Here is a 27,932-nt window from a genome sequence, read left to right on the forward strand (position 1 = left end):
TAGTGATTAAATTTAGAAAAGAAAAAACTAAAAAAGCTGAAACAGATATTGAGACCCTAAGAACTAAACTTGAACCCTCGACTAACACCAGGGAATTCAAAGAGAGAGATGATTTAGTAACAGATAGAGTGTCAAAGTTTGAACAAACATTGATAGAAACAAAATGTAAAAAATTTAAAAGAGATCTCGAAGATTACCAGACTGGGGCAGTGAGGACCTATAGAACTAATAATAGAAAACCCCAGATAGATAGGCCGTCCCAACCAGATAGACCGGTTAACTATAGACATGCCCCAAGAACTGAATACAATAAACCCCTTAGGTGTTCTAGTCAGAATGGGCATAGGGAAAGATCTAGACCCCAAAGAACGTCCTACTCTAATCAAACAAATAGTGATACACAATATGAAAGAGGGCCTAAGTATCACAACATCTCGGATCAAGGCGCAAGACCTAAAGAGCTGTCCTCATTAAATAGAGAAAAAGACACCCAAGATCATGAGGTTTTTTTAGATTCACAAACGAGAAGGAAACAACACAGCCCCCTCCTAAAAAGAGATCCACAATTAGGGACCCCCAAAAAGACGAAGAAATTCAAGCTACGAGGAAGAAGGGGTGGCAGACAGATACAACACAAAAGGTGGAAGATAATAAATAAAAACAAAAATAAGACCAAACAATCAACCATCTTTAACCTTTCCTCTAAAAAATTAACCAAAACAGAGATTTCTCTCCTAAATCGTGGTTTAAAATTTGCACCGTCAAAAAATCCAAATATCTTTGATCTCTTTGTAGAGCTTAATAGATATGTGAGGACTCTTCTTTCGCAAACGTTATTTTGCAAAGAAAAATCTAAATAGGAATAATGATCATGAATCCACACCCATTTTACTCGATTCTGAAGATAGACAAGCTCTAGAGGATCTTGCTGACCTTCTAGAGGAATCTCACTCTCCCAAAAAGAAAAAACTATTCGACATGAAACAACCCTTTAAATTACAATCTGAATTCTTTCCTATAAAAACTAAAGGAAGTAGTGTCGAGAGTTTCTATAGAACAACCCTCAGTGACTTCAAAAAGTTATGTGAAAAGACTCAGAAGAACCCAGATAAAACATCTAATCTCAATAGGTGGGAACTCAAAGCCCTTAAAAAACTAACTAAAGATTCCTCTTAGTAATTAAGGAAGCTGACAGGGGGGGGGGGGGGGCTTGTTATTCAGGATCGTGCTGATTATGTACTTGAGGCAAATCGACAACTGGAAAATACCAACTTCTATTCCAAATTAAACAAAGATCCGACTGCTCCCTTCCGGGTGCTGGATGGGTTCCCGACAGTCGGGATCCCGACAAGTCAGTTACCCGACGTCGGCATCCCGACTGTCAAAACGCCGGCAGCCGGGTGACCGACGGCCAACCGCTATTTTCCCTCGTGGGGGTCCACGACCCCCATAGAGGGAGAACAGAATAGGTGGCTCGCGTAGCGAGCCACCGTGCCCGCAGCGTGGCGAGCGCAGCGAGCCCGCAAGGGGCTTTTTAGCACTCGCCATGCTGTCTGACTCCGGGCAGTCGGGATCCCAATGTCGGGATAATGACTGTCGGGATCCCGACTGTCGGAGTCCCATACCACACCCCTCCCTTCCAGACTGAGTTATGCAGTTTGCTTGAGGATGCTCTAACTGATGATGTTATCTCCAAACAGGAATTTTGTTTTCTTTATAATGAGCACCCCCTTACTCCCATCTACTATCACTTACCCAAAATTCACAAGTCACTCTCCTCACCTCCTGGGCGTCCTATTATTTCAGGTATTGATTCACTTTCTTCCAACCTTTCATTTTATGTGGATTCCTACCTACAACCCAGAGTCTCCTCCCTCAGGTCTCACATTAAAGATTCTACCCACTTTTTGCAATTAATTCAGAAGATTGAATGGAAAGATTCTTATGCTTTTCTCACATTAGATGTACAAAGTCTGTACACTAATATACCTCACCAGTTGGGCGTTCAGACAATTACCAATAAACTATCTGAAGATGGAAACCTGAGGGAGAGACATCAAAAGTTTCTCACTGATTGTATTTTATTTATCCTCCAGCACAATTATTTTTTATTTAATGACACTTTTTATCTACAGGTGATGGGGACGGCCATGGGGACTAGGTTCGCGCCGAGCTATGCTAACCTCTACATGGGGGAGGTTGAGGACTCCCACATCTGGGCGGGGGCCCTTTGGTGCGAACCTGGTCCTCTATGGCCGTTATATAGACGATCTATTTATCATTTGGGAAGGGGATCACGATTCAGCACTTTTGTTTGTAGATCACCTTAATAAAAACGAATATAATTTGACTTTCACCCACACATACCACAAACATTGAATTGACTATTTGGACTTAACCCTTGAGATTCAGGATAACATGAATGTAACTAGCACATTCTTTAAAGAAGTCAGCACAAACCAATATCTTCATTTCCACAGCTCCCACCACCCCACGTGGAAAAAGAATATCCCTAAAGGACAGTTTCTCCGTTTACGGAGAAACTGTTCTAAGGATACCACCTTTAATGATCAAGCCAAAATATTGACAGATGCCTTTGATCACTATAAATATCCCAAACACATTGTAAATAAAGCCCATACAGAGGTTTCCACAGTTGAACGAACTGACCTCTTGAAAGATAAACCCAAGAAAAATGACAATGGCAATAGAGAGATTGCCTTTATCTCTAAATACAATGATTCCTGTTTTGCTATAAAAAATATCGTTAAGAAAAATCATAACATTCTGAAAGGTGATCGATGGTTATATGACATTTTACCAGAGGAACCAGTTTTCATCTTTAAGAAAAATACCTCTCTTAAAAACATATTGGCCCCGAGTTTTCTAAAACCAATTAAATCTGCAAATGAACCAAATTTGGTTTCCCAAACTTGGCTAGGACCCAAACCAAAGGGGTTCTTTCAATGTTGTCAGACTCGATGCCTTACCTGCCAATATGTTGATAGGAGAACTTTACAGATTGAAATTGAGGGCGATAAGCTCTATGATATTAGAAGCTTTATTAACTGCAATTCCAGCTACGTTATTTACGTTCTTATCTGTGAATGTGGTTTGAGATATGTGGGAAGGACCACGCGTCCTCTCAAACAAAGGTTCTTAGAGCACCGCAGAAACATATTAAATAAAGTCTATACACACAGTGTATCGAAACATTTCTTAGAGAGACACTCCAGTGATCCTAGTAAAATACGACTAATAGGTGTGGAACATGTACCCAGAACCACTAGGGGAGGAGACCGCTTTAAAACACTTTGTAAGAGAGAAGTGTTCTGGATGTACCAGATGAACTCTATCTTTCCCAGTGGCCTTAATGAGGCAGTAGAGCTGAACAGTGTGATTTGAGATCCCACATTTATATATATGGCCTCTGTTCATTTTATTCTACTCTCCTCTTTTTGATTATGCAAATTTGATAATGTCTTGAGTATACCTATTTACAATTACTTCACTAAATCAAACATCACCCAGATACAAAACAATGTTTTATTCAACAAATGATATATATTGTACATTATGCAGTATATAATTTATATTGTACATCATGCGATATATGGTTATTTCAATGATTAAAGTTCATTGTACATTGTGCAGTATGAATATTCATATAGTTATTCTTATTGTATAGATCTACAAGTTCCTACTGAATATAGATGCCGTATGATCAATTGTATTATATAGATTCCCAAAGGTTTTTTCAATGTTTTCTTCAAATGTATTCTCACTTTGGGCCACAAGATGTCACTATTTAGATACCTGACACTTCACTTTATGGAACGCATATAACTCCCAAATCACGTGAAGTCCTCACGTATTCTCCCGAGTTACTCACACTTAGAAAATCAAAGTACGCGCTATTGGTGCGCCCAAGTGCCGCGGCACTTACGCGTTCACCTAATCATGTCTAAACTAACGCGATACCTAGTACCCGGATGTCCGGATCACCACTTTCACAACGAGGCTTGACACGCACGCCGCTAATAGAGCGGCTCTGCTTAATAGTATAGCCCGTCAGATACCCCATGTGATCGCTCCGGCCCACGTGCTTACCAATCTCCACCCTGTACATACAGATAGTGGTAGATGCTCAAATTAGTTCAGTAAAACTTTTCAGGTGCATGCAAGGGAGGGGTTAATACTTAGTAAGTAACAATCTCCACCCTGATTGGATCTTGCTCTATTTGTTTATATCACTATAGTAATAGGCTCAACCACGTAATGGGGGTTTACCCCAATCTAACCAATGATAGCACAATGAACTTTGAACTATGTAACAAATGTTAACATGAATTAGAGTATTTTAAATATTTTTATGTATATTTTGACACATTATGGATACTTATTGCCTCCTTGTTCATTCTCATATACCTCTTTTGTTTTTTATGAATGATTGAAACCATTATTGTTGCTGAATCAGGTGCACTTAGTTTCTCATTATGAATAGGGTATATAAACCCTCATCCACCATTCAGTATTATCCTTTGATAAAGCTACTTTTATGTAGCGAAACGCGTCAGAGGTTACCACACCAGCCTACTACCTGCCATTTACTGCCTATCTACTAATTTGGACCCAGACCAGCCGCCACCGGAGTACTATTTCAAACTACAAATATCCGCTTGTTTGGAAATCCTGGGGAATCCCCCCTCACCAAGTGATGGACTTTGCAGAACGCAATCCTGAAAGGAATAATACCTCATTTGGACTATCACTGCGGTAAATATATTCAACATTACTCTATAAGGAGACTTTGTTTGCCTTCTCTGGATAGAATTTGGCGGCATACTAGGAATGGATCCAATATAAGCAGTTTACCTATTGCAGATGCTGGTGCTCATGCTGATTATTATTATAATTGCTGATAATTATAATTGTTTTATTGTGTACCTTTTATTGTCATTAAATTTTTATATTTTAATTGTCAGCGCTACTATTTTCTATATATCTTTTCAGCTCATGAGTGACACCCAGAAACTCGCAGGCTGTTACATGTAGCCCGTCATCTGTATCATTTTTAGCTAAACAGGACAATTACGCAAATCTTTGTTTTGACAGGAATAGATTTATTTACCGGATTTGTGTCGCCCACGAGGTGAATAGTTTTCCAAAGTAAACCTTGTATTTTGTACAAATTCTCACATGAGCAAATAGTTTCTGCAAAGTTGGAGATTCTCCTGAACTTAGCAATACAAAGTTTGCAAAACATTTTGTCCCTGTCACCCTGGAAATAAATAAAACAAAAAAAATCAATCTGCTAAGTGAACCATAAAACCTGCTCCTCTCTCTCCTCTGGTGCAAATATAGATAGGCTGATGCTGAGTGAGTTCTAGGTTTGCCTCCAGGGGCCAGTGCTACCATTAGGCAGCTTTACGCAACTGGCTAGCGTGCTGGGATTTGGGGGCGCCACCAAGTCTGCTTCTATCATACATCAATGAAGTCTATGAGGAAGACATACTTGTTGTACTTTGTGCAGGTGGGGGCTGTGGATCTTCTAAGGCACCACCTCCGTACTTTCACTTTAGGGGCTCAAAAGTGGGTATTGGTGGCAGTGTGGGGCGGGGGGTCAGTAGGTTGCAGTTTATCACCTGTACATGACCATAACAGTGTAACTTACAGTATGCCTGCTTGTGCCTAGATGGGACGAGTTTAAATGGGTGCAAGGTGTGCTGTGCACATGGGCCCATACCACACACGCTGTACCCAAATATTACTATATACTTACCCCTCCAGAGCCCCAATGTGCTGGGTGCAGCAGTAAAAAATCACCAGAAATATGGCGTAGCGGTGAATTTCCAGTGATTTGTTCTTGAGCAATAGGGATGTCCCTGGAACAAGGAGCCGGCAACCATGTTACCAGAGACCTGCACAAAGTCAGAGTCTAGAGCCCTGCCAGAGAGCAGGGAGTCTGCATAGAGACTGTACTTGGGTACTCTCTTCTCTTAGAACGCCCCAAACAATTCCCTGACTCTCATTGCTTTCTCCACAAATTAGATCTTCTTCTAATAATAATAATAACACATTTATTTAATTATTTATTATTTGCATATATAAGATGGGGAGTTGTTCCTGCTGTATGAAAAGGGTTTTTTTTTTGTACATGTTAATTAATGTCTAATAGCAAATGCAGTTTTTGCATATGAGATAAATGTGTTAACATGGTCCCAGGTGGGGTGTAATGTATGTGTCAGTGATGTGTGATGGACATTAACCGCACAAGCTACGGTTGCTGAATGGATCACATCTCTTGAACATCTTGTATCCAACACTCAATGGGCCGAACTAAGCATTGATCGCTATTAGAGAAATTGTGCATGCAAATGACAAATAAATGTCTGTAGGCACAGCAGTCACAGTTTGATTGACAGGATGTCAGTGTTTAGGGGCGGAATCATGGCATTTTCTGGGCATGTTTGTGAAAACGCAGGTGTTCCAAGGAGTTTTTAAGGGGGGCCTCTGACGTGAGCAATTGTGGCACCCCACTGCAGTGGTGCCCCCCTACTAAAGTATAGCCAGCGCTGTTTGACTGGGGCAGGAAGGGGTTAAGCAAAAGACCCAGCCGGTGCCCCAGCTCCCTTTCACGTGAAAGGAGCCTGTCATGGCCCTGATTGGCTGCCCCAGCAGCGCGAAGAGGGGAGTTCAGGGGTCAGCCCTGGAGGACGGCGTGTAAGCAGAGTCAGGAAGTGGAGGACTCATGTGTGCGTGTGAGGGAGAAGAGGAGCAGCGTCTTGAGTTTCGGGGCCCCGCACACTCGCCTATACCTCTTTAAAGGGGATAAAAACTTAGATACAGCACTGGGGTTTTTTCTGAAAATAATTTATTACGATAAATCGGAGTATATATTTAATGAATAAAAATATCACACATTGTACATATGAGAATTCTCATGGAATAAACTTGTATATAAAAAAAGAGTTAAAAAGGATCGTTGGTAAAATATGATAAAGAATATAAATATTCCAGCTAGCATTCAATGTTGTGGAGGATTATTTTTGTGTCCAAATCAACACCGGTAGGTATATATTTACCAGGCAATATTGATGTCCTTGTTTGGAGAAGAATTTAGAGTCCCGTAGATTACCCAGCGATGGATTCCCAAACGTCACGCAATGGTGGAATAATGCAGTTCTTAAGGTATGGTAATTGGTGACTGCAGAGTGTAACTCAATGTAGGGATCCAAAAGTGGCGATGTAAACTGGTCCGGATGGAGTCTGGTAAGGAATTCCAAGGATTTATTGCTGGACGAGGTGTGAGATGGAATACTCTCCAATATCAAGCTGGAACAGGAATGCTATGGCTCAACGCGTTTCAGCGTGTTGAAGTGACAGTCTTATCTTTATTGAGATCATCCTTTCTCAGATCATCTTCTTTAAATTTGTTCTATTGCAATATCTTTCTGAAGTCATTATGCTACATCATCTCATACGCAGCAGGTGTGTGTTATTATCTTTTGGTAAGAGATGGTGAATCACCACTGCAGCCCGGCCATTGACTAACACTGATGTGGTCATTCACTATTGGATTCTGACAGGAATATTTATATGTCTTTTTCTTGTTTGATATTGCACAAATACTTGAAAAGCATTGCAAGCTCTCATTAATAAATATTCATTGCTGCTAGCCGTGGTTGCCCTCTTTTCTTTGTGGGTCCTTCCTGGGGCGTCCCCTCTCCTGCCTCCAGTGTCTGTCGTCAACTAACAAGGGCCGTGAAGAAATTCAGAGTCGATTGCCGTCACCCGACCCAGGTACGTCATCGTTCGGTCCACAGTTTCAGGGGCTCCTGTCACACAATGACCACTTCCAACCTGTTTCTTTAGCAGATTTTGTGAAAGCCCTAGACTTACTCGGAAGGGAAGTACTCTTTAATGTTCCGGTTTTTAATAAAAAGGATCTGCGAATGCATTCACAATTTTTCAGTGGCCGTTTATTCTTAACTTTTTGATCACAGTCAACTGCTTTTTTGCAGCTTAGATATCCATGCTGGTAAGGTCCAAAGTGCCTTGAAGTTTTTTATTTTTTATTTAATAAAATCTTTTTCAGAAACAACTGGTAGCACTCCCCACTGGACAAGTTTTTTTGGGGGGAGCGCTCCCTAAAAAACACACCACTGTCTCTCCCACTGCCCGGACCTACCCCCAGCAACCTGGCTGTGTGTGGCGTGATGTTACCAGGTCACGTCACACATGGCCAGGGAGAGGAGGCGAGGCCGTGCAGCCGGAGCCCTGCAGCGGCTGAAGCTAAGTTCAGTGATCAGCTCAGTGGCGCTGCCCGGAGCTAAGCAGTGGAGACAGCGGCAATCCCAAGAATTTTCCGGGATTGGCAGTCTGGGCACTGAAGCACAGCCCAGACAATCCTCGGGAGGGCCAGGGAAAGGGTTAAGACCGCAATCCTGGGTCTAGCCCTTGTCACTGAACATGGGTTCATGCTCTGCCACATTGGCGTGAAACTCATTCACACCCTTAGTTACCTACCCTCCTGCATCCTGCTGGAGACTCTCTGATATAACAGCAATCTCCCTCTCTCCCTGATTAGTCTAGCAATCTCCCTCATGTCACCTAGCCCACATTACACTGTTACATTTTTGGTGAAAAAAAGGAATGAGAGACAGATACATTTACATTGAATCATCAGCACCATTTCCCAGCACTTTACCAAGTATAGTAACTCGTACTAACAGCTTTGGGGCTCATCTACATTTGGATATAAGTCATTTTAAAAGATTCCCCTCAGATGTAGCAGTACACACCCATGCTTCTAGGTGTCACTTTCACAATCTCTTTTCACAATCTCTCCATAAATGGAACTAGACACGCCCTCTGGGTGGAACATGATACTCCCCCCTCCATGGGGCTCTGTGTAAAATTCTACTGCCAACTATAATCTCCCTGAAACTAGCTTTCAAAAGTAGGTAAGTATGCTGAACCTGGGATATCACCAGGAATTTTGGACCTATAGGTGCTTGGAGATCCAAGCGCTGGAGAGCCAGTTCTCCAAAGGGTTTGTACAGGACCAGATGACCCAGGTTACCTATTCACACTGCCCCGTAACCCTTGTCCTTCCTTGACCCGGGTAGCTACTGTGGTTAAAACGCCAGGTTACAGAAAAAGATAAATAGAGCAGTCAGGCCGTATTTCTCCATATCTTCCTAAGTGGTTACCATACTTGTGATACATCTCTATTCTATATATAAAGTTATGAGCCATCAAGGTTCCAAAACAAAACCAATAGAACATTGACAGTTGAAGATCTGTAAAGTAAACTGTCATTGTTTGAATTGTTCCTGTTAAACTGACTGTATCCTAAGGCTATGCTGGAGAGTTGCTAGAGGCTTCTGAATGTGAATAGTAAGCAGTAGGAAAGCTACGAATGACTAATTGTGACACATAGAAAAGGAGAGACGTTCCCAATGCGGGTGACTTACCAGCTTTTTGAAGCTACAACTTTTGTAGGTGTATTGAGCAGTGAATGGGAAAAGGTTGACACGACTTAAGTCAACACATGAAATAGGTCAACAGGGCTAAGATGGGCATGGTTGGAAGGTCAACACAAGCATTAGGTCCACAATGGGGAGGTCAACAGTCAAAAAGTCGGCATGAGTTTTTCAAATTTTTTTAACCAAATGTTGACAAACTGTGATGTAGCACCGCGTCCCCTTGCATGGCTCACTGCGCACGCCAAGCTGACATCCAGTATTTCATACCCTACCATCCACTAAGGCACGGAGGGAGAATATAATAGTGTGCCGAGCGCAGTGAGGGGACGCGGTACACTGAGACGGTGGCCATATCGACATACGTGGAATTCGGGACAAAAAAAAGTGAAAAACTCACATCGACCTTTTGACTGTCAACCTTCCCATTCTCTAATTAATGCTCATGTCTACCTTCTGACCCTGTCGACCTTAGCCATGTTGACCTATTTTATGTGTCGACCTAAGCCCTTTTGACATTTAGTGGTCGATCTACAGTATTGTATTTGACCTTCATAGTGTCGACCCTGATAATACCAGCAGATGAGTGGCCGGGCCAGCGATGATTCAGGAGCGGGCACCAGCACTCACCGCTCATCGCTGCTCCGCACACACTGGGCGGCTTTCCAGCTTTCCTATCATGCTTTACCGCCCAGCCTCCTGCTCTCATGCACCCTTACGGCCTCCCAGTGGGAGAACACACTGACTCAGGGGCACCGTCCTGTACTCCTGCGCTGGCACGCCGGATGCTCACCCACTGGCTGGAGCTGCACAGTGTCCCCCACCCTCCTCTTCACCAGCGCAAAGACTTTAGTCCCCCTCATACCCACACACCCCTATCACTACCAGCTTCCTGCTCTCCTGAACCATAACTTCCACCACTGGGGAGTCGCTGACGCTGTGTTGCCCACATGCCCCTATCATGCCTCATAGCCCAGCCTCTTGCTCTCATGGACACTAACTCCCACCCAGTAGGAGGAGACACTGACTGAGGGCCACCATCCTGTACTCCTGTACTGCCACGCTGGACCCTCACCCACTGGCAGTGGCTGCACAGTATCTCCCACCCTCCTCTTTAGTCCGCCTTATGCCCACACACCCCTATCACTACCCAGCCTCCTGTTTTCCTGTGTCGTGACCTCCGCCTGTGGGGAGCCGCTGACTCAAAACACCCTACTATACAATTGCACACACAAACACACACCTAAACAACACGCACGCACACCCCCCCACACACACACACACACACACACACAAATGTCACTGTACCCTCCACACTATCAATGTACATCTTACTCTGTAACCATTTTTTAATTAAACAAAACAATACACACCCCCTTCCAAATCATATGCTCTCTATTTAACACATTTCACCTATAACTCAAGTTGCAATACAGGCATCTTATATACAATTCTAAACATATTTCTCACAATACAAACGTTCACAAATTAAGTGGGCGCAGCCCCTTACGACGGTGTGAAGAGCACCCGTAGGGCGCGATAAATCACCTAGTTTAAGAATAACAACACATGATAACAAGAACATCACTCATTGTTAACTCTGCCCTTAAATATCACAGTCGTGTATTTGTTTTTTATTCTCATCTGGTAGAAGGCAGAGTATATAATAGAAGCAGCGTTCTGGAATGTACAGTGTGTACAGTATATGATGCTAGAGTAATAAAACAAGTATTCAGAAAGTCACTCTAGGCCAATGTACGATCCATAGAGTTAGCTAATAAAAGCTTGGTCAATAAATGTAAATAGTTCAAAGGCCACATTTGAGAACACAGCAGTTATTTATTTTGTCTATAAGGAAGTGTATGAAGCCTTCGGGGAAACAACTAGGCCCTGGTGTTTCCCAACTTCAATAGATATTATGTACGTAGAAACCTGTATTAATTGTTCTAGAAGCCTTTGAGTGCCAAGTGAATTTGCCACAATTGGTATGAATGGTACCTTATATAGGAAATATATATTTTTTACACAACATTTTTTATTTGAATTTATATAACAAATGTGAGCGACGCTGGCATTTTTAGTCGATATTTTGCATATCTCCCACAGAGCTGTTGGCACTCAAAGGAAAATGTTATCAGGAATTCACTCCTAAGTGCTGAATTAATCCATCCACACTGAGAAGTCCAAAGTCTCAATTCTCCAAGCACCCCAATCTTCTAAGCACTATACAGTATATTGCTTAACAATATGGGATGTGTGTTGTGACACTAATATGTGCATACGCACTGTCTCCCCCCCCCCCCCCCAACAGGCCCTTCTGGGCGTGCGCAAAATCTAGCTCCTCCCACAAGATCTCCTATGCAGTCCAGAGCCAGCAGCAGGGACAGTGCTGCACCTGCTATGGGATAGGGCATTGCCATCCTGCAGCTGTCGAAGTCAATGGCTGCAGGAGGCGGAACGGTCAGCGCTGTTGACTGTTCATACAATTGCCCTGCATATCTACATGATATGTTTTAGATAGGAGTACCAATATGACCATAGTCCCCCGTCATTTAACATGTGCATGCATTGCTTCGACCACTGAAGGTCAACAGGGCGTATGTTGACACCTTAAAAATGTCGACATGGTTTTAGGTCGACAGGGTCATAGGGTGGACACAAGCATTAGGTCGATAATTAACTTTAATGTAGCAGCTGCATGTAAGTAAATTGCACGTCCGCTGTAACCCTGCGCTCATAGGTGTTGCAATCACAATCCTAAATGCATTTTGAAAAGTAAATCTGGATTGCATGCACATCTCAATCAGGGCTGGAGATACTTCCAGTTATAAGACGCATTTAGCGCTTTTATAGACTTGGGCACAACAGGTGTACAGTACATTAACCCTGCTACAAGTTCCGCATTGTCACATCGGCTATTTCTGCTCGGTATTCATTCCACTGCAAACTGATAGCCCCAGAAACTGGGTCATTACTGTGATTGTTCGCTTACCTCTGAAAAAGCCATCGTCGTGGTATAACATTAGGGGAGCTATCAGTGCAGCTGGGTTCCCGTGATTACAGTCCACACGGTGTATGGCCATTTACATTTCTTTTACTGTCAATTTATGTTGCTCAAACCAGGTAACCACAGTGGTGAAAGGGTATTATATTCAGTATTCATTGTTCTAACAGTGAGGGGCTCGTACGTATTGTCTATGCTGCTGGGACATAACATTTGTTATCCATTCTCTTTGCATTGTTTTATGTGTTCCACAGATCTAGATGTACTGCTCCCATGTCCGTTATTAAAGTAAACATACCTTTATGTGTTCCACAGATCTAGATGTACTGCTCCCATGTCCGTTATTAAAGTAAACATACCAAGGGGGCTTCTACGTACTGTAAGTCTCTGTGTTAGTGTGGTGCGGTAAAGAGGGTGGAGCCTGTAAGTGGTCTCCCTAGTCACTCCTGGGCGGGCAGAGTCCCCTCACCATGAGTGACATTTGTGCGGTGGCACTAGAAAGTAGTGTTCATCATTTACCTTTTTAGATTTTACTTCTTTCATCTTTACGGGGACTTCCATGTTAGCATTTTCTTTTTCCTATTAAAAACAAGAAGAGGATTATTCAGTTTTTCTGTAGGCAAAACGCAAATGTGTATACATACAGCAAAGATCCTGTTTCTCAATCTCGCGTGCAGCAGTTTGCCACGTTGACATCACAGTTTTGAATTCAGGGCCCAATTCTATAATGATTGGCTTATTCGCTCCTGGGACCGATGTTTTGGCCCTGCACATGTGTATATGCTAATATAGGCATGTGCAGGGCCGCTGTGCGGGCAACTTTGGCGTCTTGCACAGTGTTCGAGGCGTTCGCAAAGGGGGGGGGTTGGAGGCAGTCAGGGGGATTGCACATGGGGACGCCCAGCGTTCCACCAAAAATGGTGGGTGCGCCCCACTGAATGCAGGCATCCCGAAGCCTGTACGGAGCGGGAGCCTGGTGTCACATGACGTCAGTGCATGCCCCATTCTCCACCGTGTTCTACACAACGAAAAGGTCACCCTAGACTGACATATATTTACAGACGAGTCAGAAATCATACGATGGTCGGCGACCATCGAATTTTTGGCCCATACACTCCCCTGCGAAAACATCGATTCACATTGCGGTGGGGATGGACGCAGGGGGACGGGCCTACGGTCGGCCGGCAGGCGGCATTACAGGGCTCGCTATGCAGCGAACCTTAATGAATTAGGTCCTTAATTCACTCACCTTAAATTCATAAATATTAGGGATCTGGTTCATGAATTGAGCAATTCACTTAAGATTGTACCCCACTTTATAGACCCCCATTTCTCTGCAAGTCCTAATCTATCACCCTAAATTACAATATGCTACCTGGCTTAAAGCTCACCTGCCAACTAACTCGCGGCTTTTAAAGGTGAGATAGTCACTTAAGCTGAGTACACATTAGCAGATATATCTACAGATGGACCGGCCAGCGTGTTCTACGCACGCACACACACTGCCCGATCCCTCGGGACTGACATCCCAAATGGATGAGTGCATTTGCATGTACCCACCCACTGAGCTGTCAATCACCGGCGGCTCCCAGCATTGGCTGTACGAACGGTCAGCGGATCACCTGTACTCACAGCACAGGCACAGCCAACACAATATATCTGTGAATGACCCCATTCATGTATATATCAATGGTAGACACTGAACTATGGTGCATCGATATATATTGGCCTTTCATTCGAACAAATGATATATCGGCCAGTGTGTACGCACCGTAACCCAGCTCCTGAATTACGAGCTGCGGATACAGATCTAAAGGAAACAGCTGATACAGGTTACTTTAAAATAAATGAGCTTTCATAGGGCTGCATGAGAAAGCTGTGATCACAAAAAGGTTAATAAAAATGAACCTTAAAACCTCAATATACACACACACACACACCAAAGTCTACCGCACTCGGCATTCCTAAGAGTGGGGTGCACTCCTGCAGCTGCTGTTCCCAAGTTATACAAAAGGATTTTTAGTTCCTGAATTGTACAATACATGCAAGCTTGCAGCCCATGTACACACGTTTAAATGCATGTGTTCACAGACCGCTGCATATATATATATATATATATATATATATATATATATATATATATTTCAGTCATTACACATTGTTAAGGGTTCTTTCTATGGAGAGGGTTTTGGAAAGTGGAGACGTAAGACCACCTACCATTTGACTGACTCCATTTTCCTGTTTCATTGTGCAATGTGCCCTTGTCTTGTTTTTCGAAATGCTAAAAGAAATCTATGACCTGAAAAGACATACAGTAATTATTCCTTAATAATCTTTAAACACATCACATTTTACTCGCTTCAATGTTATAGTATATTAAACTTCCCACCATCCAATGAATGCACATTCTTCCCTGTTCCGTTACCCTGTGGAAAAAATGATTTATGGTTTTTTTTTAACAAACTTTAATGTTGGAGACCATTTTGATGACTACAGCTGGTTTGAAACCAAAAAATCAGGGAATTCGACCCCTATTTCTGATGAAAGACAAATTTCAGTGTATGCAGTAACTATACCTGTTCCCAGGTGAGTCTTCAAGTAGGATGTAATTGGGGGCCAGATTCTGTAAGCTTCAAAAGTGATAAAATGAAGAGTGATAAACAGCCAGCCAATCAGCTCCTACCTGTCATGTCACAGACTGTGTTTGAAAAATGTCAGGCAGGTGCTGATTGGCTGGCTGTTTATCAGTCTTCATTTTATCACTTTTGAAGCTTAGAGCATCTGGCCCAGGGTCCATTACAAGGTGCGAGTCCCACAATGAAAAAGCCTGCAAGATTCTATGCTCAAGGCTTTTACAATGTGCTATGTAGGGCAATTATTTTTTACTAGGAAACTCGCACCCTATGTCCTAATGCGACTTTCATTACGAGGCGCGATTTTTGATAGAACCATGCTCGGATCAGAGAGATCCTTGCATGCTTCCTAACAGAAGCATGCACGGACCAGAGAGTTACCATGAATGTGTGAAACAAAATGTTTTTGCTGGGAAAATTTATTTTTTCCAGGAGACGGTGCACTTACAACCCTGAAGGTTTTTGTGATGAAATGTAATAGGGTGCAATATTTAGACATGTGGTTGGTCAAAAACAGGCAAATTCACACATTTCCAAAAATTTGCGCAAGAAATAACGTGGAAATTGCGGTAAATTTTGCATGTTTTTACCTGTTTAAAAAATTGCACATTGAAAATCGCATCCAGTTGTTTTCTCATTTAAAAACAAAAACAAAACATGTTGACATTTTACAGTGAAGTTTTTCTCTAAATTATTTAATGTGTATTAGATTGTCCAATGTACTACTTGTAGTTTAGAGGTCAGATGGGGATATATAGGTTCAATAAGATGGGCACTATATAGATTCTTATCTTATTAATGATTTAGAGAAAGGGCATTACGATTACTACATTACCAATACTGCAAGAGGTTATCACTACTGGAACTCAATAAAAATGACTGGCATTGCTGTTGTGCCAGAACTGTCTGTAGTTCGGTAAACACTGTTGTTCACTTCTAATTTCGACTTTTGGAAGTCGTAAACAGAAATGTTTATGTTCACTGTTGGCGGGACACAGCAGTAATAGGCAATGAGCATTTTTGCTAGTGTGTAACTGAATATTCCCAGTTTCGCTAAGCTTGATGTGTAATAAATAGAAATTCTAATGTTTTGGGGCAGGATTTAAAGGGGTTAGGGAGAGGTGGTGGAACTTGTTTCTCTCCGCTGCCATTATTTTCCCTCCCTCATTAGACAGATACAGGGCCAGTGGTAGGTTTTTATCACCCCACCTGAAAACTGTAATGATTTTCTGCTAGAATTACTGTGAAGTGTCAAGGTGGACGTTGAACTAGATCCACCTCACCATTACAGTTCCACCCTGTTCCCCCCATTCTCCCCTTACTCCCTGGTTTGGGGTTATTTACATGTGGTTTAGGTATCTATCGCTGTGGTTACATCTAAACCAGTTGTACTCCATCTGTAAATAAAGGGACCTAAGAACAAATTGCTTCAGAAAATGCACCAGATATTATTAGTAAGTAGGGGACCAATGTTACCCAATGCTTATTAAACACCTGTTAATTAATACCCCTTTCAGACAAAAAAGTCTGAAAATCCCAGAATATACACGGCATTTCAAATGTGTCATTTTGCCGGGAGGAACCTGACCCCCCTTCACACAGAAGAACAAATCACCGGGTTGAAAATTTCTACCCGGTAATTTTCTGAATAACACGGGTATTTCTTCTATGTGAAAGGGTCAACACGGGTCATAAATCCCGTGTCCTCGACCCTGGTCAATTCCAGGGTTGGAGACACGGGATTTACGACACAGAAAAAGGACCCGTGTATTTAATGAAATTCCCGATGGAACTGCTTCACCCAGGTATTTCATTTTCTGTGTAAGATGCAGTGACTAGCATTGTGACATAAAAACATATTTATTTTTTAATTAAGTATTACAAAAAAATACAATTTAAGGTTTTGAAAGAATAAATTATTTTGACCCCAGCAATAGTTTTAACTAGAGATGTTCGGATTTACTCGTATTACAGCACCTAATTGGGTATCGCCTCTTACGTGTTTTGGAAAGCTGTGAGATAAATCCAGACTTTCCCAGATATGACGAAAAGAACCGAGTAATGCCAAAGGTGCAACCTATAGTATAAGCAAACACTTACAAAAGATGCACAAAAATATAGATTTATTTACAAAGATGGGATTTCTACTGAAAATGGGATGCTACCAATCAGAATCTACTTCTTATTGAACACCTTTTAGAAGATAATACAGTAGATAGAATCTGATTGGTTGCCTATAGCAACATCCCATCTTCAATAGAAATCCAATCTTAGTAAATAATACCCATAGAAACTAACGGCAATTAGAAAAACGAACACCTGACCTAACTTACATTTTTATGTTTTATTTAGTATTAACAATTATTTAAGGAACCAGGAACACCAATAGGAAACGTACTCAAACACTGAGGGGTTACTATAAATTTACCCCCTCCCCCAGCCAAAAAAGTTTCTGTTTTCCCCCTCCTGCCAAACAGATTTCTTCCCCCCTAAGTCGTTTTGTTAAAACAAACAGGGACGATTGCCAACACCCCCATAGACAGTTTAAAACCAAAGAATGCATTTGTGCCTTAGATGTGTGCATTCCAAAAAGGAGGTGTGGCTTTTTTTACTGCAACAGACATGGGGCCAGATGTACTAGGCTTACAAAAAGGGAAAAAATGTAATAAACAACCAGCCAATCAGCACCTAACTGTCATGTCACAGGCTGTGTCTGAAAGATGAGAGGAGCTGATTGGTTGGTTATCACTCTCCATGTTATCACTTTTCAAGGCTTAGTACATCTTGCCAATGGTTTTGCAGGAAAATACCTTATACACCAGTTCAGCAACCTGCACACCCAGAGATTGGCCACCATAGGAAAACAAAACTCCTGATTCATACCCCTTACATTAGTTTGCATTTTTCCTACTTATAGTAATGCCCCTTACATATTATGCCACCCACTGTAATGCCCCTTACACATTATGCCACACAACATAATGTCCCTTACACATTATGCCACACACCATAATGCTCCTTACACATTATGCCAAACACCGTAATGCCCCTGTATTCCTGCTTACGCACATAATGCCAGTAGTAGTAGTGCCCCTTACACAAGACCACTAGTAGTGTCCCTTACACAATGCCCCCAATAGTGCCAATTACAAATAATGTCCTCAAAAGTGCCACTTACACTATGTCCCCAGTACTGCTCATCGTCTAGTCCAGCATGGCATCCGCAGCCATCACCGCTGCTGCTGAATCCACTATGACTTGGAGAGGAGGATATCAGGGCAAAATGGATGCTACTTCATTCACGTCATTCACACAGTAGTGTCCCTTATTCACATTACACAACATGAAGTGTCCCTTATTCATATTGCGCCATACAGTAGTACCCCTTTACCTTAATCACGTTACGCCTACTGTAGCTCCACCTCTGCCAAGAATGCATGCCCTTAGGCATTCGCATACAGATGGAGCCGGCCTGGTTCTTGCAGGGGCTGGCAATTATATTGCCAGCCCCTGCCAGCCACCAGCTCCCACCAGGGGGCACGTGCGCATGAGACGGTCGTGCACCCCGTGGCAACAGAGCTCCCAGCCACGGTCTGCAACCTCCCCTGCCGACATCGTCGATCCCCATCACCACCCGACCCCCCCCCCACAACCCTGCCCATCTCCCCGAAGCGGAGATAGGCAGGGTCCTACTGCCCAGCCACCGAGAGACTGGGATTAGCATGCGCATCCCAGTTTGATGGACGACCTCTCCGCCAGCTCTCGCCAGCAGGGAAGTTCTGGGTAGAGCCGAGCAAGAATGAGAGGGGCTCCATCTGTATAGCCGGCTCTAGACAGTGGTTGCGAACACAAATGTCAAATTAATTTAACATATAATACATTAAATGGCAATGTCATATATATATATATATATATATATATATATACACACTAGTAAGCTACTCTGCTACCTTGATTGTGATTGCCTCTGTGTTTCGGCATGTGTTAAGCCCCGTACACACGGGGGAGATATATTGCTCAGTTTCTCCTTTTCCTCAGTGACCAGAGATGGTTGCTGATGAAAGGGAACCTCTGCCGGGGGAGCCGCAGAGGTAATCAGCTGGTCGCAGCTGCAACCAGCTTTTAGAACGGGGCTGAAAACGGGAGCGCGCACCCGGCGATTTATCGCCGGGGCACACTCCCATCACTGGCAATATGGTCGCCAGTGACCATATTTCCAGCGATTTCAGCCCCTATCGCCCCCGTGTGTACACAGCTTTAGAGAGAAAACAGATGTAGTTTTACTCGCTGCCAACAGATGTCAGTGTTTCAGAGACACACAATCAGACAGTAGACATATACAGTATATAAATATATAGATATTCACGGTATGTAATGCATATACAAAAACAGACGTTAAACTGTACAGTATATATCATAAGTGTCGAATCAGAATGAAGCTGTCTATCGGATTTGGATTTTTTCCCTCTTAGATACTTTTCCTTTGTTCCTCATCTACCATGACAATTAGATGATTAGGAAATACTGCCTTTTTCAAATAATGAAACCCCTAGATATAAAGTACAACTTTTGATTTGTTTGTGCCTTTGTAGATACTGTTTGTCTAGTTCTGGGGTAGCCAACTACAGTCATCGAGAGCTACCAAAAGTGCATGTTTTCCAGGTCTCCTCACATAATCACAAGTGAAGTAATTAGTTCCACCTGTGGATCTTTTCAAATGTGTCAGTCAGTAATGAGTGCACCTGTGCAGCAGCTACGTTGTCTGGAAAATGTGAACTGTTGGTAGCTCTCGAGGACTGGAGTTGGCTGGTCTAGTTCAATTTTTCCTAAAATCAGTCCTCAGGACCCCACACGGTGCACGTTTTCCAGGTCTCCTCAGAGATTCACAAGTGAAATAATTAGCTCCATCTGTGGATCTTTTAAAATGTATCCGTGCACCTGTGCACCTGCTGGGTGATCTGTTAGGGGTCCTTGAGGACCAAGTTGTTGAATGTGGTCTGTGTGTAAGGGGTCAGATGTATCAAGCTTCAAAAAGTGCTAAAATGGAGAGTGATAAACAACCAGCCAATCAGCTCCTAACTGTCATGTTACAGGCTGGGTTTGAAAAATGACAGGTAGGAGGTGATTGGCTGGTTGTTTAATCACTCTCCACTTTATCACGTTTTGAAGCTTAGTGCATCTGGTCCTAAGTTCCAGACAAAACACATTATTACTGCTTTTCAGCTTAAGTAATAATATTGGGTACTTGTTTCCTAGCACGGCGCCACCAGTTTTGATTGTATTGATCGGGTCGGAAAAATCGCGTCCATCGCATGCCAACCAAATCGCATGTGATGCGACCAACGCGATCGACTCGATTTTTACATTGGAATCAATGTAAAATGGTCCCTGAGACCCGATTTTACATTGATTTCAAAGTAAAAAGCCCCAAAACCCCCCATTTTAATAGCAAACCCCCCCCCCCTGATGGTTGAAATGGCCCCCCATTGTTAACACCACCCCACTATTGACGCAAACCCGAAGCGTGGCGAGCGCAGCGAGCCCGCGAGGGGCAGCGGTACGTGTCCTCCGACCTTTTCATACCCCCACTATCCACGTCGGCGTGGAGTCGACTTTATATAGTGTGGCGAGCGCAGCAAGCCACCGTGCCCGAAGCGTGGCGTGCGCCGCGAGCCCCGCGAGGGGACGCGCATAACTTCACAGGTATACGCGTCCGCTCGCCACGCTTCGGGCTCGGTGGCTCGCCACACTATATAGAATCAACTCCACGCCGACGTGGATAGTGGGGGTATGAAAAGGTCGGAGGACACGTACCGCCGCCCCTCGCAGGCTCGCTGTGCTCGCCACGCTTCTGGTTGGCGTCAATAGTGGGGTGGTGTTAACAATGGGGGGACATTAACCATACTTTCTAACCCTATTCAATGAGAAATTGGCCATAATGGCCCATTTCCCATTGTTCCCTATGTAAAACCGGGTTGATCAACCCGATTTTCACTTTAAAAATAATTTAACATTATTCTCTATGGGAAAATCGGGTTCATCGCGTCGCGGCCCATTATAATGTAGGCAGGTATGATATAGACCCCTGTGTCTATATCAGGGACCCGATCGCGATGGACCCGATCAACGCGATTTTCTAATTGAACATTATTCTCTTTGGGAAAATCATGTTTATCGCGTCGTGGCACATTATAATGGCCCGCGATGGACCCGATCAACGCGATTTTGTCTTTCACCGGCAAATACACTGGTGATTGACATAAAATCGGGTCCACCGGGTTGATCGCATGCCTTAAGTACTTTAAACTTAAGGCATGCGATCAACCCGACGGGCGCCGTGCTAGGAAACAAGTACCTAATATTGTTCTATTATACACTTCTATTATACACTTCTTATTGAGTCTGTTTAATGTGAGCCGGATCACGTGAGAACAATATCCAAGTCTAAAAATAATACAGAAGTAATGAGTAGCTGAGCGGCCAATGTACTTCAAAAAAGGATTGCTAATTAATTAGTTCTGTATTCTTGAAAGAGCATAATACGTTTGATTTATAAACATGAGAACTTAATTAGTAGGTTCTAATTCAATGTTTCCGAGGATAATATTGCGGATTTATCTGGTATTACTGCAAAAACTTCTGAGTGCCTTCCACGTAGGCTGGAAAAGTTTGTTCTACAAAAAAAAAAAGTGACCGTAGTAACTGAAAAGTTGTATATGTAATATCTGATATGTTATATGAACACACTTTGTATATTCAACACAGAGGGCCTGATTCAGGGGTCCTGGTCTGGTGCTGTGTCTCCTATAGAAGCAGATCTGAGTGCACAATGCAAATACTGCCGGTGTCTCAGATCCACTGGCTGTGTTCGAAGATGCACCTTTAGATCAATACTGTCACAGCATTGTGACCATCAGACATTAGGACAACACACTGGTTGTTCAGGACCGCTGATGTTGCCATTAAATCTGCACTCAAAGACACAAGGGTCTATATCATACCTGCCTACTTTTTTTCACTCCAGGTGAATCCTGGAGAGGAGGCCAGATATTACATGTTAGGGGGGCTGGACGAGGCTGACATCACCAAGCCCCGCCCCCATGACAATCAACCACAGCAATTTGTGGGTCTGTGGATTGGGGGAGGGGCTAAAATGGCGCAAACTGACACGGTTTGCATCATTTTAGTCCCGCCTCCTCCCTGCGGACCTGCAAAACCAGGAGCGATAAGGGAGACTTGCCCACCTTCATGAAGGGCCGGGAGGGGGACCCGATTTTAATGAGCCACCCGATCATTCTGAGTGGCTAGTCAAGTATGGTCTATGTACCGAGCCTTGGAAAGAGATTTATTTTTTAAATTTTATTATTACCAGTTCCTTTATAGAGCACACATATTCCGCAGCGCTTTACAGAGAATAGTTGAACACTCACATCAGTCCCTGCCCCGGTGGAGCTTACAATCTATGTTCCCTACCACATGCACACGCACACACAGACATTCACTATTGCGTTAATTTTGTTGGAAGCCAATTAGCCTACCAGTATATTTTTGGATTGTGAGAGGAAACCGGAGTACCCGGAGGAAACCCACTCAAGCAGCAGGGAGAATATACAAACTCTGCACAGTTTGGGCCATGGTGGGAATTGAACCCATGACCTCAGCGCTGTGAGGCAGTAATGCTAACCATTACACCATTGATGTTGCCCCAAGATAAATTTCCAGCTAATCGGCCCCTAACTTCCATGTGACATGCTGTTTAAAATCTGACAGTTAGGAGCTGGTTGGTTGGTGCTTTATCTATATCCACTTTATCTCTCTAAAACGGCTTAGTACCTAGACCCCACAGACACTGGCTATGGCACATGTCCATACTGAGCAAGAGCCCCTTCCCCGCCATGAAACGCAAGCAGTCTTTGGCCCCTAATTGTGCTGAAGCCATGTAACAGTATATGATAGAAAAGATAGTAACCCCAAGCGGCGCCACAGGTGGAATAAAGATTGTATTTAGCAACCTTATTAAAAAGTGGTAATAGGAGAAAAACAATAATAAATTATACTTCCATAAACAATGGGTATGGGTCCTCCTTAATATTCACAACACCTCTCAGTCATTTTTCAATAGATGTATCTCTCCAACATATGTGAAAGAGAAGGAAGGCTCGGAATAGTGAAGCCAGTTTAATACATCAACCATATAAAACATACAAGCAGGTAATAAAAACTTGGATAAAAACGACAGACACTGGATGGATCATAGGGACAATTACCATATAAAGTATCAGAACTGGGTTTTAAGCAGCTCATGCGCTCAGTATCACAGTATAATCACCAGTCCGGTGCCCGGGTGACTGGTCTGGCGACAGCTGCGACTGGTCCAAAAGTTCCTATGTCCTCCGTCTCTGGTCCACGTGCCACACAAACCGCCAACGTGTTTCGACCGTCTCGCATGGGGTCTTTGTCAAGGTGGGCAGATTGTGTGGCACGTGGACCAGAGACGGAGGACATAGGAACTTTTGGACCAGTCGCAGCTGTCGCCAGACCAGTCACCCGGGCACCGGACTGGTGATTATACTGTGATACTGAGCGCATGAGCTACTTAAAACCCAGTTCTGATACTTTATATGGTAATTGTCCCTATGATCCATCCAGCGTCTGGAGTTTTTAACCAAGTTTTTATTACCTGCTTGTATGTTTTATATGATTGATGTATTAAACTGTTCCTTCCGATATGGCATAATTGATACATACTTCACTATATTACATTTATGACGAACCATCCACAACTAACTAGGTTATAAAAATCTACAGAAATTCTGCAAGTGAAAAAAAAAAATCTGATTTTATTTTTCAGATTTTCTCCTGCATTCTCCTGCACAAGTGGATGGGTTGTGAATATTTCAGTTCCATCAGAAATCACTCAAAGTGGAAAAAACACTGTATTCATATTAAAATAGAGATATATACATCAATTAATTTAAAAATAACTGAATATGACAGATTGTGAGCTGCAAATCTATTCATCCCCAGCTGTCGTGGTTCTAGATTTCTTACTTTACCTGAATCTCACCTGTGCTGGGCAAGATGCCAGTGAGTCGTGTGGGAGGAAAATGACTACATTGAGCATCCCACTGGAATATCTCCCTCCCCACTCCACTCATTGTATGAGAAATAAAAACACCTGTTGCAAAAACTATGGTATTTGCTTGGAACAGTATCTGCTAATGTTGCAGAGTGGATTGCTGCATCATTACATGCCAAGTGCTGATATTAAGTGCAAAGGTCATCTAGCTTCTTCATATTATCTTAACACACCTCTGACGTAGTTATGGATTCCTGCACACTAGCAAAACTCAGTATAAAGCTGCAGGGATGTCCCCTTCCCCCTGGCTACAAGTGGCACTTATGGCTCCCAAACCTGCAAAGCCTGCCAAAAACCAACACACCCCATCAAATGAGCCTTGCCACCTACCCACACCACCTTCCCACCCAAGTACCAAATCAACGTGACCCATAATACAGCAGCTGAACACACCCCTGTCTGCTGTACCACACATAATCCGCAGCTGCTACTGCCCTGGATTGGTCTTGGCTCAAGGCACTTAAAGCCTCTACTCGCCCTTCAGCCTGCCTACACAGTTCGTTTGGGCTAACCCCACAAAGGGACTGTACACTACAGTGGTGTGCCCTCTCCGGGGTGACTTGAGGGAGGTGGACTTGTACAGTACCTAATTTAATCCTGCTCTGTATCAGGGACATCACCCACATTCCCGCTGAAGTGCCATATGATACAATAAATAATTACAGCCCTGGGATCATTACATCTTGTAAGTTATGACACCTGTGTGTTATGAGAGAAAAGGGTGGGAGAGGGAGATAGGGGGTGTCAGAGAGAGGAGAGAGACACACAAAGATTGGGGGAAAAGGGAGACAGACATGGGAAACTGGGGTACAGACAAATGAGAAAATGCCAGACACAAGATAATGATATAAATGTGTATTTATCCTGACTCTCAATTTTTCAGCACAGGAAGAAGGATTTATAATTGAATAGCCACTACCTGTGTTGTAGGGAATTTTTAAGGCAATTAGCAGAGATTGGGAGTGAAATTAGCAGAGGATGGAGTGGGTCAAAGGAGGTAGGGCCCCACAGGAAGTAGGGACCAATGTGGGTTCCCCTGTGGGCCACTCCGACACTGGCCCTTAAACATTGGTATGCTGGAAGCATAATACATTTAACTACAAGGCTCTGGACGGTGGGAGGAAATCAGATCACTCAGAGGAAACCAGTGTAAAGGGGTCTATACACGGAGAACGTTTAACAGGAGATTTTGACTAGATAGTCAAAATCTCCTAGAAGGTTAGCCAAAATCTCTCCTGCTTAGTCAATATTGTCTAGCAGAAATTGCTTAGCATTGATTGACTGTGCGGGCAAGGCAATTTTTAGTAGATCAGAAGGTGCCCATACACGCACCGATATGTGTGCTGTGCCTTTTGTACTTTATTTGTGCCGTGCGATTTTGGCACTTGTAGAGGGATGCGATGTGATGTGATGTACTGTACTTTGCGGGTGCGATGCGATGCGATTTTAGCCACTTTTTTTTTTAAAGTTAATAGGTACTAATGGACATCGCATCGCATGTACTCCTGTACTGATGCGATACAATGAAATGAAGCACAAAAAGTACTGCCTGCAGATACTTTTTGTGCTTTACAATATTGTACCTGCGGGAATGCGCATCGCATCGCATCCCCTCAGGTACACGGAGCGATTGTCGCACATGCGATGCGTTTTGTACTTTAAAACACATACTTTAAAAGTACAAAACACATGCGATAACCGCAACGTGTATCGGCAGCTATAGACTATCATTGCTTAGACAAAATTGCTTAGTCAAAATCTCCAGTGCATCTAGCCAAAATCTCTCCCAAAATTGCTTAGTCAAAATTGTAAATTAGTCAAAATGTCACAGTGTGTACACCCCTTAAATTTGGAGAACATTTAAAATCTACAGCTTCTAGTACTGTATAACAACTTCAACTAGAAGAGAAAAAAAAAAACTACAACAGATCTAATAATAATTAACAGTTTAGATTTAAAAATGTAGCTCTATCGACCATGATGGATTTCCTTTTAAACATTATATATTTTTACGATGTATACAGTATGTGATAAGGTTCTATAGCAGCTATGTACTCACCACAACACAGAGCTCCAGCTCCTTCTTAGTACAGGAGTGAAATCACTAGAAGGGGCCAAACTCCACTATCTTATCATTTACAAAGCATGCATCACATGCTCATGGATAATATCATTTAGTCGTTATTGCATACAGAACCTTAATTAGTTATTGAATGCAAGCTATTGTACCAACTTGATTAGGGAGGAAGTATATATTTATTAAAAAACATAAATTCATCAATTAAAAAAGATTGCATATACAAACATGACATACAACATGTAATAATTGCTATCTTATGCAAAGCTGGGTATGGTTTTAAAAGTCTGTGTAGACAGAGGCTTAAGTTGGAAAATGAGTGTTCATTATAACACAGAGGCTTTTTTCATCATTATAGAGGCTATTATAGTTACCAGTCCATATGGCCGTGTGCTTTGAATGCAATCTTTGCAAGATTAGCTGTAAGATCACAACTGGACTTCCTCCCTTTATCTGAGCCGAGTTGGAATTATTTGTAATCCTTATGGATGGTCTACCTCTTTGCAGAGGGACCGGCTCCAGGTGGTGTCCGTCCAGTTGGTGAATCTGCTTGTATAATGAATTTTAGGGCTGAATACCACTGCAGCAGCGGCACTGGGCTGTTTTCCGGGCTTGACGCTTGGCTCCCAATACACGTTTCTCCGCCTAATGTTATCTCAGCGGACCCAGCTGATGAAGCCGCTGAGATAACATTAGGCGGAGAAACGCGTATTGGGAGCCAAGCGTCAAGCCCGGAAAACAGCCCAGTGCCGCTGCTGCAGTGGTATTCAGCCCTAAAATTCATTATACAAGCAGATTCACCAACTGGACGGACACCACCTGGAGCCGGTCCCTCTGCAAAGAGGTAGACCATCCATAAGGATTACAAATAATTCCAACTCGGCTCAGATAAAGGGCCAGATTCTCTATGTTTCAAAAGTGATAAAATGGAGAGTGATAAACAGCCAGCCAATCAGCTTCTACCTGCCATGTCACAGACTGTGTTTGAAAAATGTCAGACAGGAGCTGATTGGCTGGCTCTTTATCACTCTCCATTTTATCACTTTTGAAGCTTAGAGAATCTGGCCCAAAGGGAGGAAGTCCAGTTGTGATCTTACAGCTAATCTTGCAAAGATTGCATTCAAAGCACACGGCCATATGGACTGGTAACTATAATAGCCTCTATAATGATGAAAAAAGCCTCTGTGTTATAATGAACACTCATTTTCCAACTTAAGCCTCTGTCTACACAGACTTTTAAAACCATACCCAGCTTTGCATAAGATAGCAATTATTACATGTTGTATGTTGTATGTCATGTTTGTATATGAAATCTTTTTTAATTGATGAATTTATGTTTTTTAACCCCTTCCTGACAGAGCCAGTTTTTGCGTTCCTGACAGAGCCCTTTTTTTCAAATCTGACATGTATCACTTAAGTGGGGATAACTTTTTTTGCTTTTACTTATCCCAGTGATTTTGAGATTGTTTTTTCGTGACACATTGTACTTCAAATTAGTGGTAAATTTGGGTCGATACAGTCTGTGTTTTTTTGTGAAAAATACCAAAATGTCGTAAAAAAATGGAAAATTTAGCAATTTGCAAAATGTTAA

The 27,932-nt window shown here is 42.8% G+C and overlaps 1 protein-coding gene across 1 annotated transcript in view; it reads right to left on the bottom strand.

Moving 5' to 3' along the window:
* SLC2A9 (solute carrier family 2 member 9) overlaps positions 1–26,439 on the bottom strand; it is a 278,105-nt gene extending 251,666 nt beyond the window's left edge. The window contains exons 1-3 of the mRNA XM_083157786.1: positions 26,324–26,439; positions 14,710–14,791; positions 13,012–13,071 (exon numbers count right to left, since the gene is read on the bottom strand). Coding sequence (XP_083013912.1) covers positions 13,012–13,071; positions 14,710–14,739 — 90 coding nt within the window. The 5' untranslated portion in view covers positions 14,740–14,791; positions 26,324–26,439. The remainder of the gene's footprint in view (positions 1–13,011; positions 13,072–14,709; positions 14,792–26,323) is intronic.
* Positions 26,440–27,932: the final 1,493 nt, after the last annotated feature.

Source organism: Crinia signifera, chromosome 1 (genome assembly GCF_055691185.1).
Source record: "Crinia signifera chromosome 1, ASM5569118v1, whole genome shotgun sequence".
Lineage (NCBI taxonomy): Eukaryota > Metazoa > Chordata > Amphibia > Anura > Myobatrachidae > Crinia > Crinia signifera.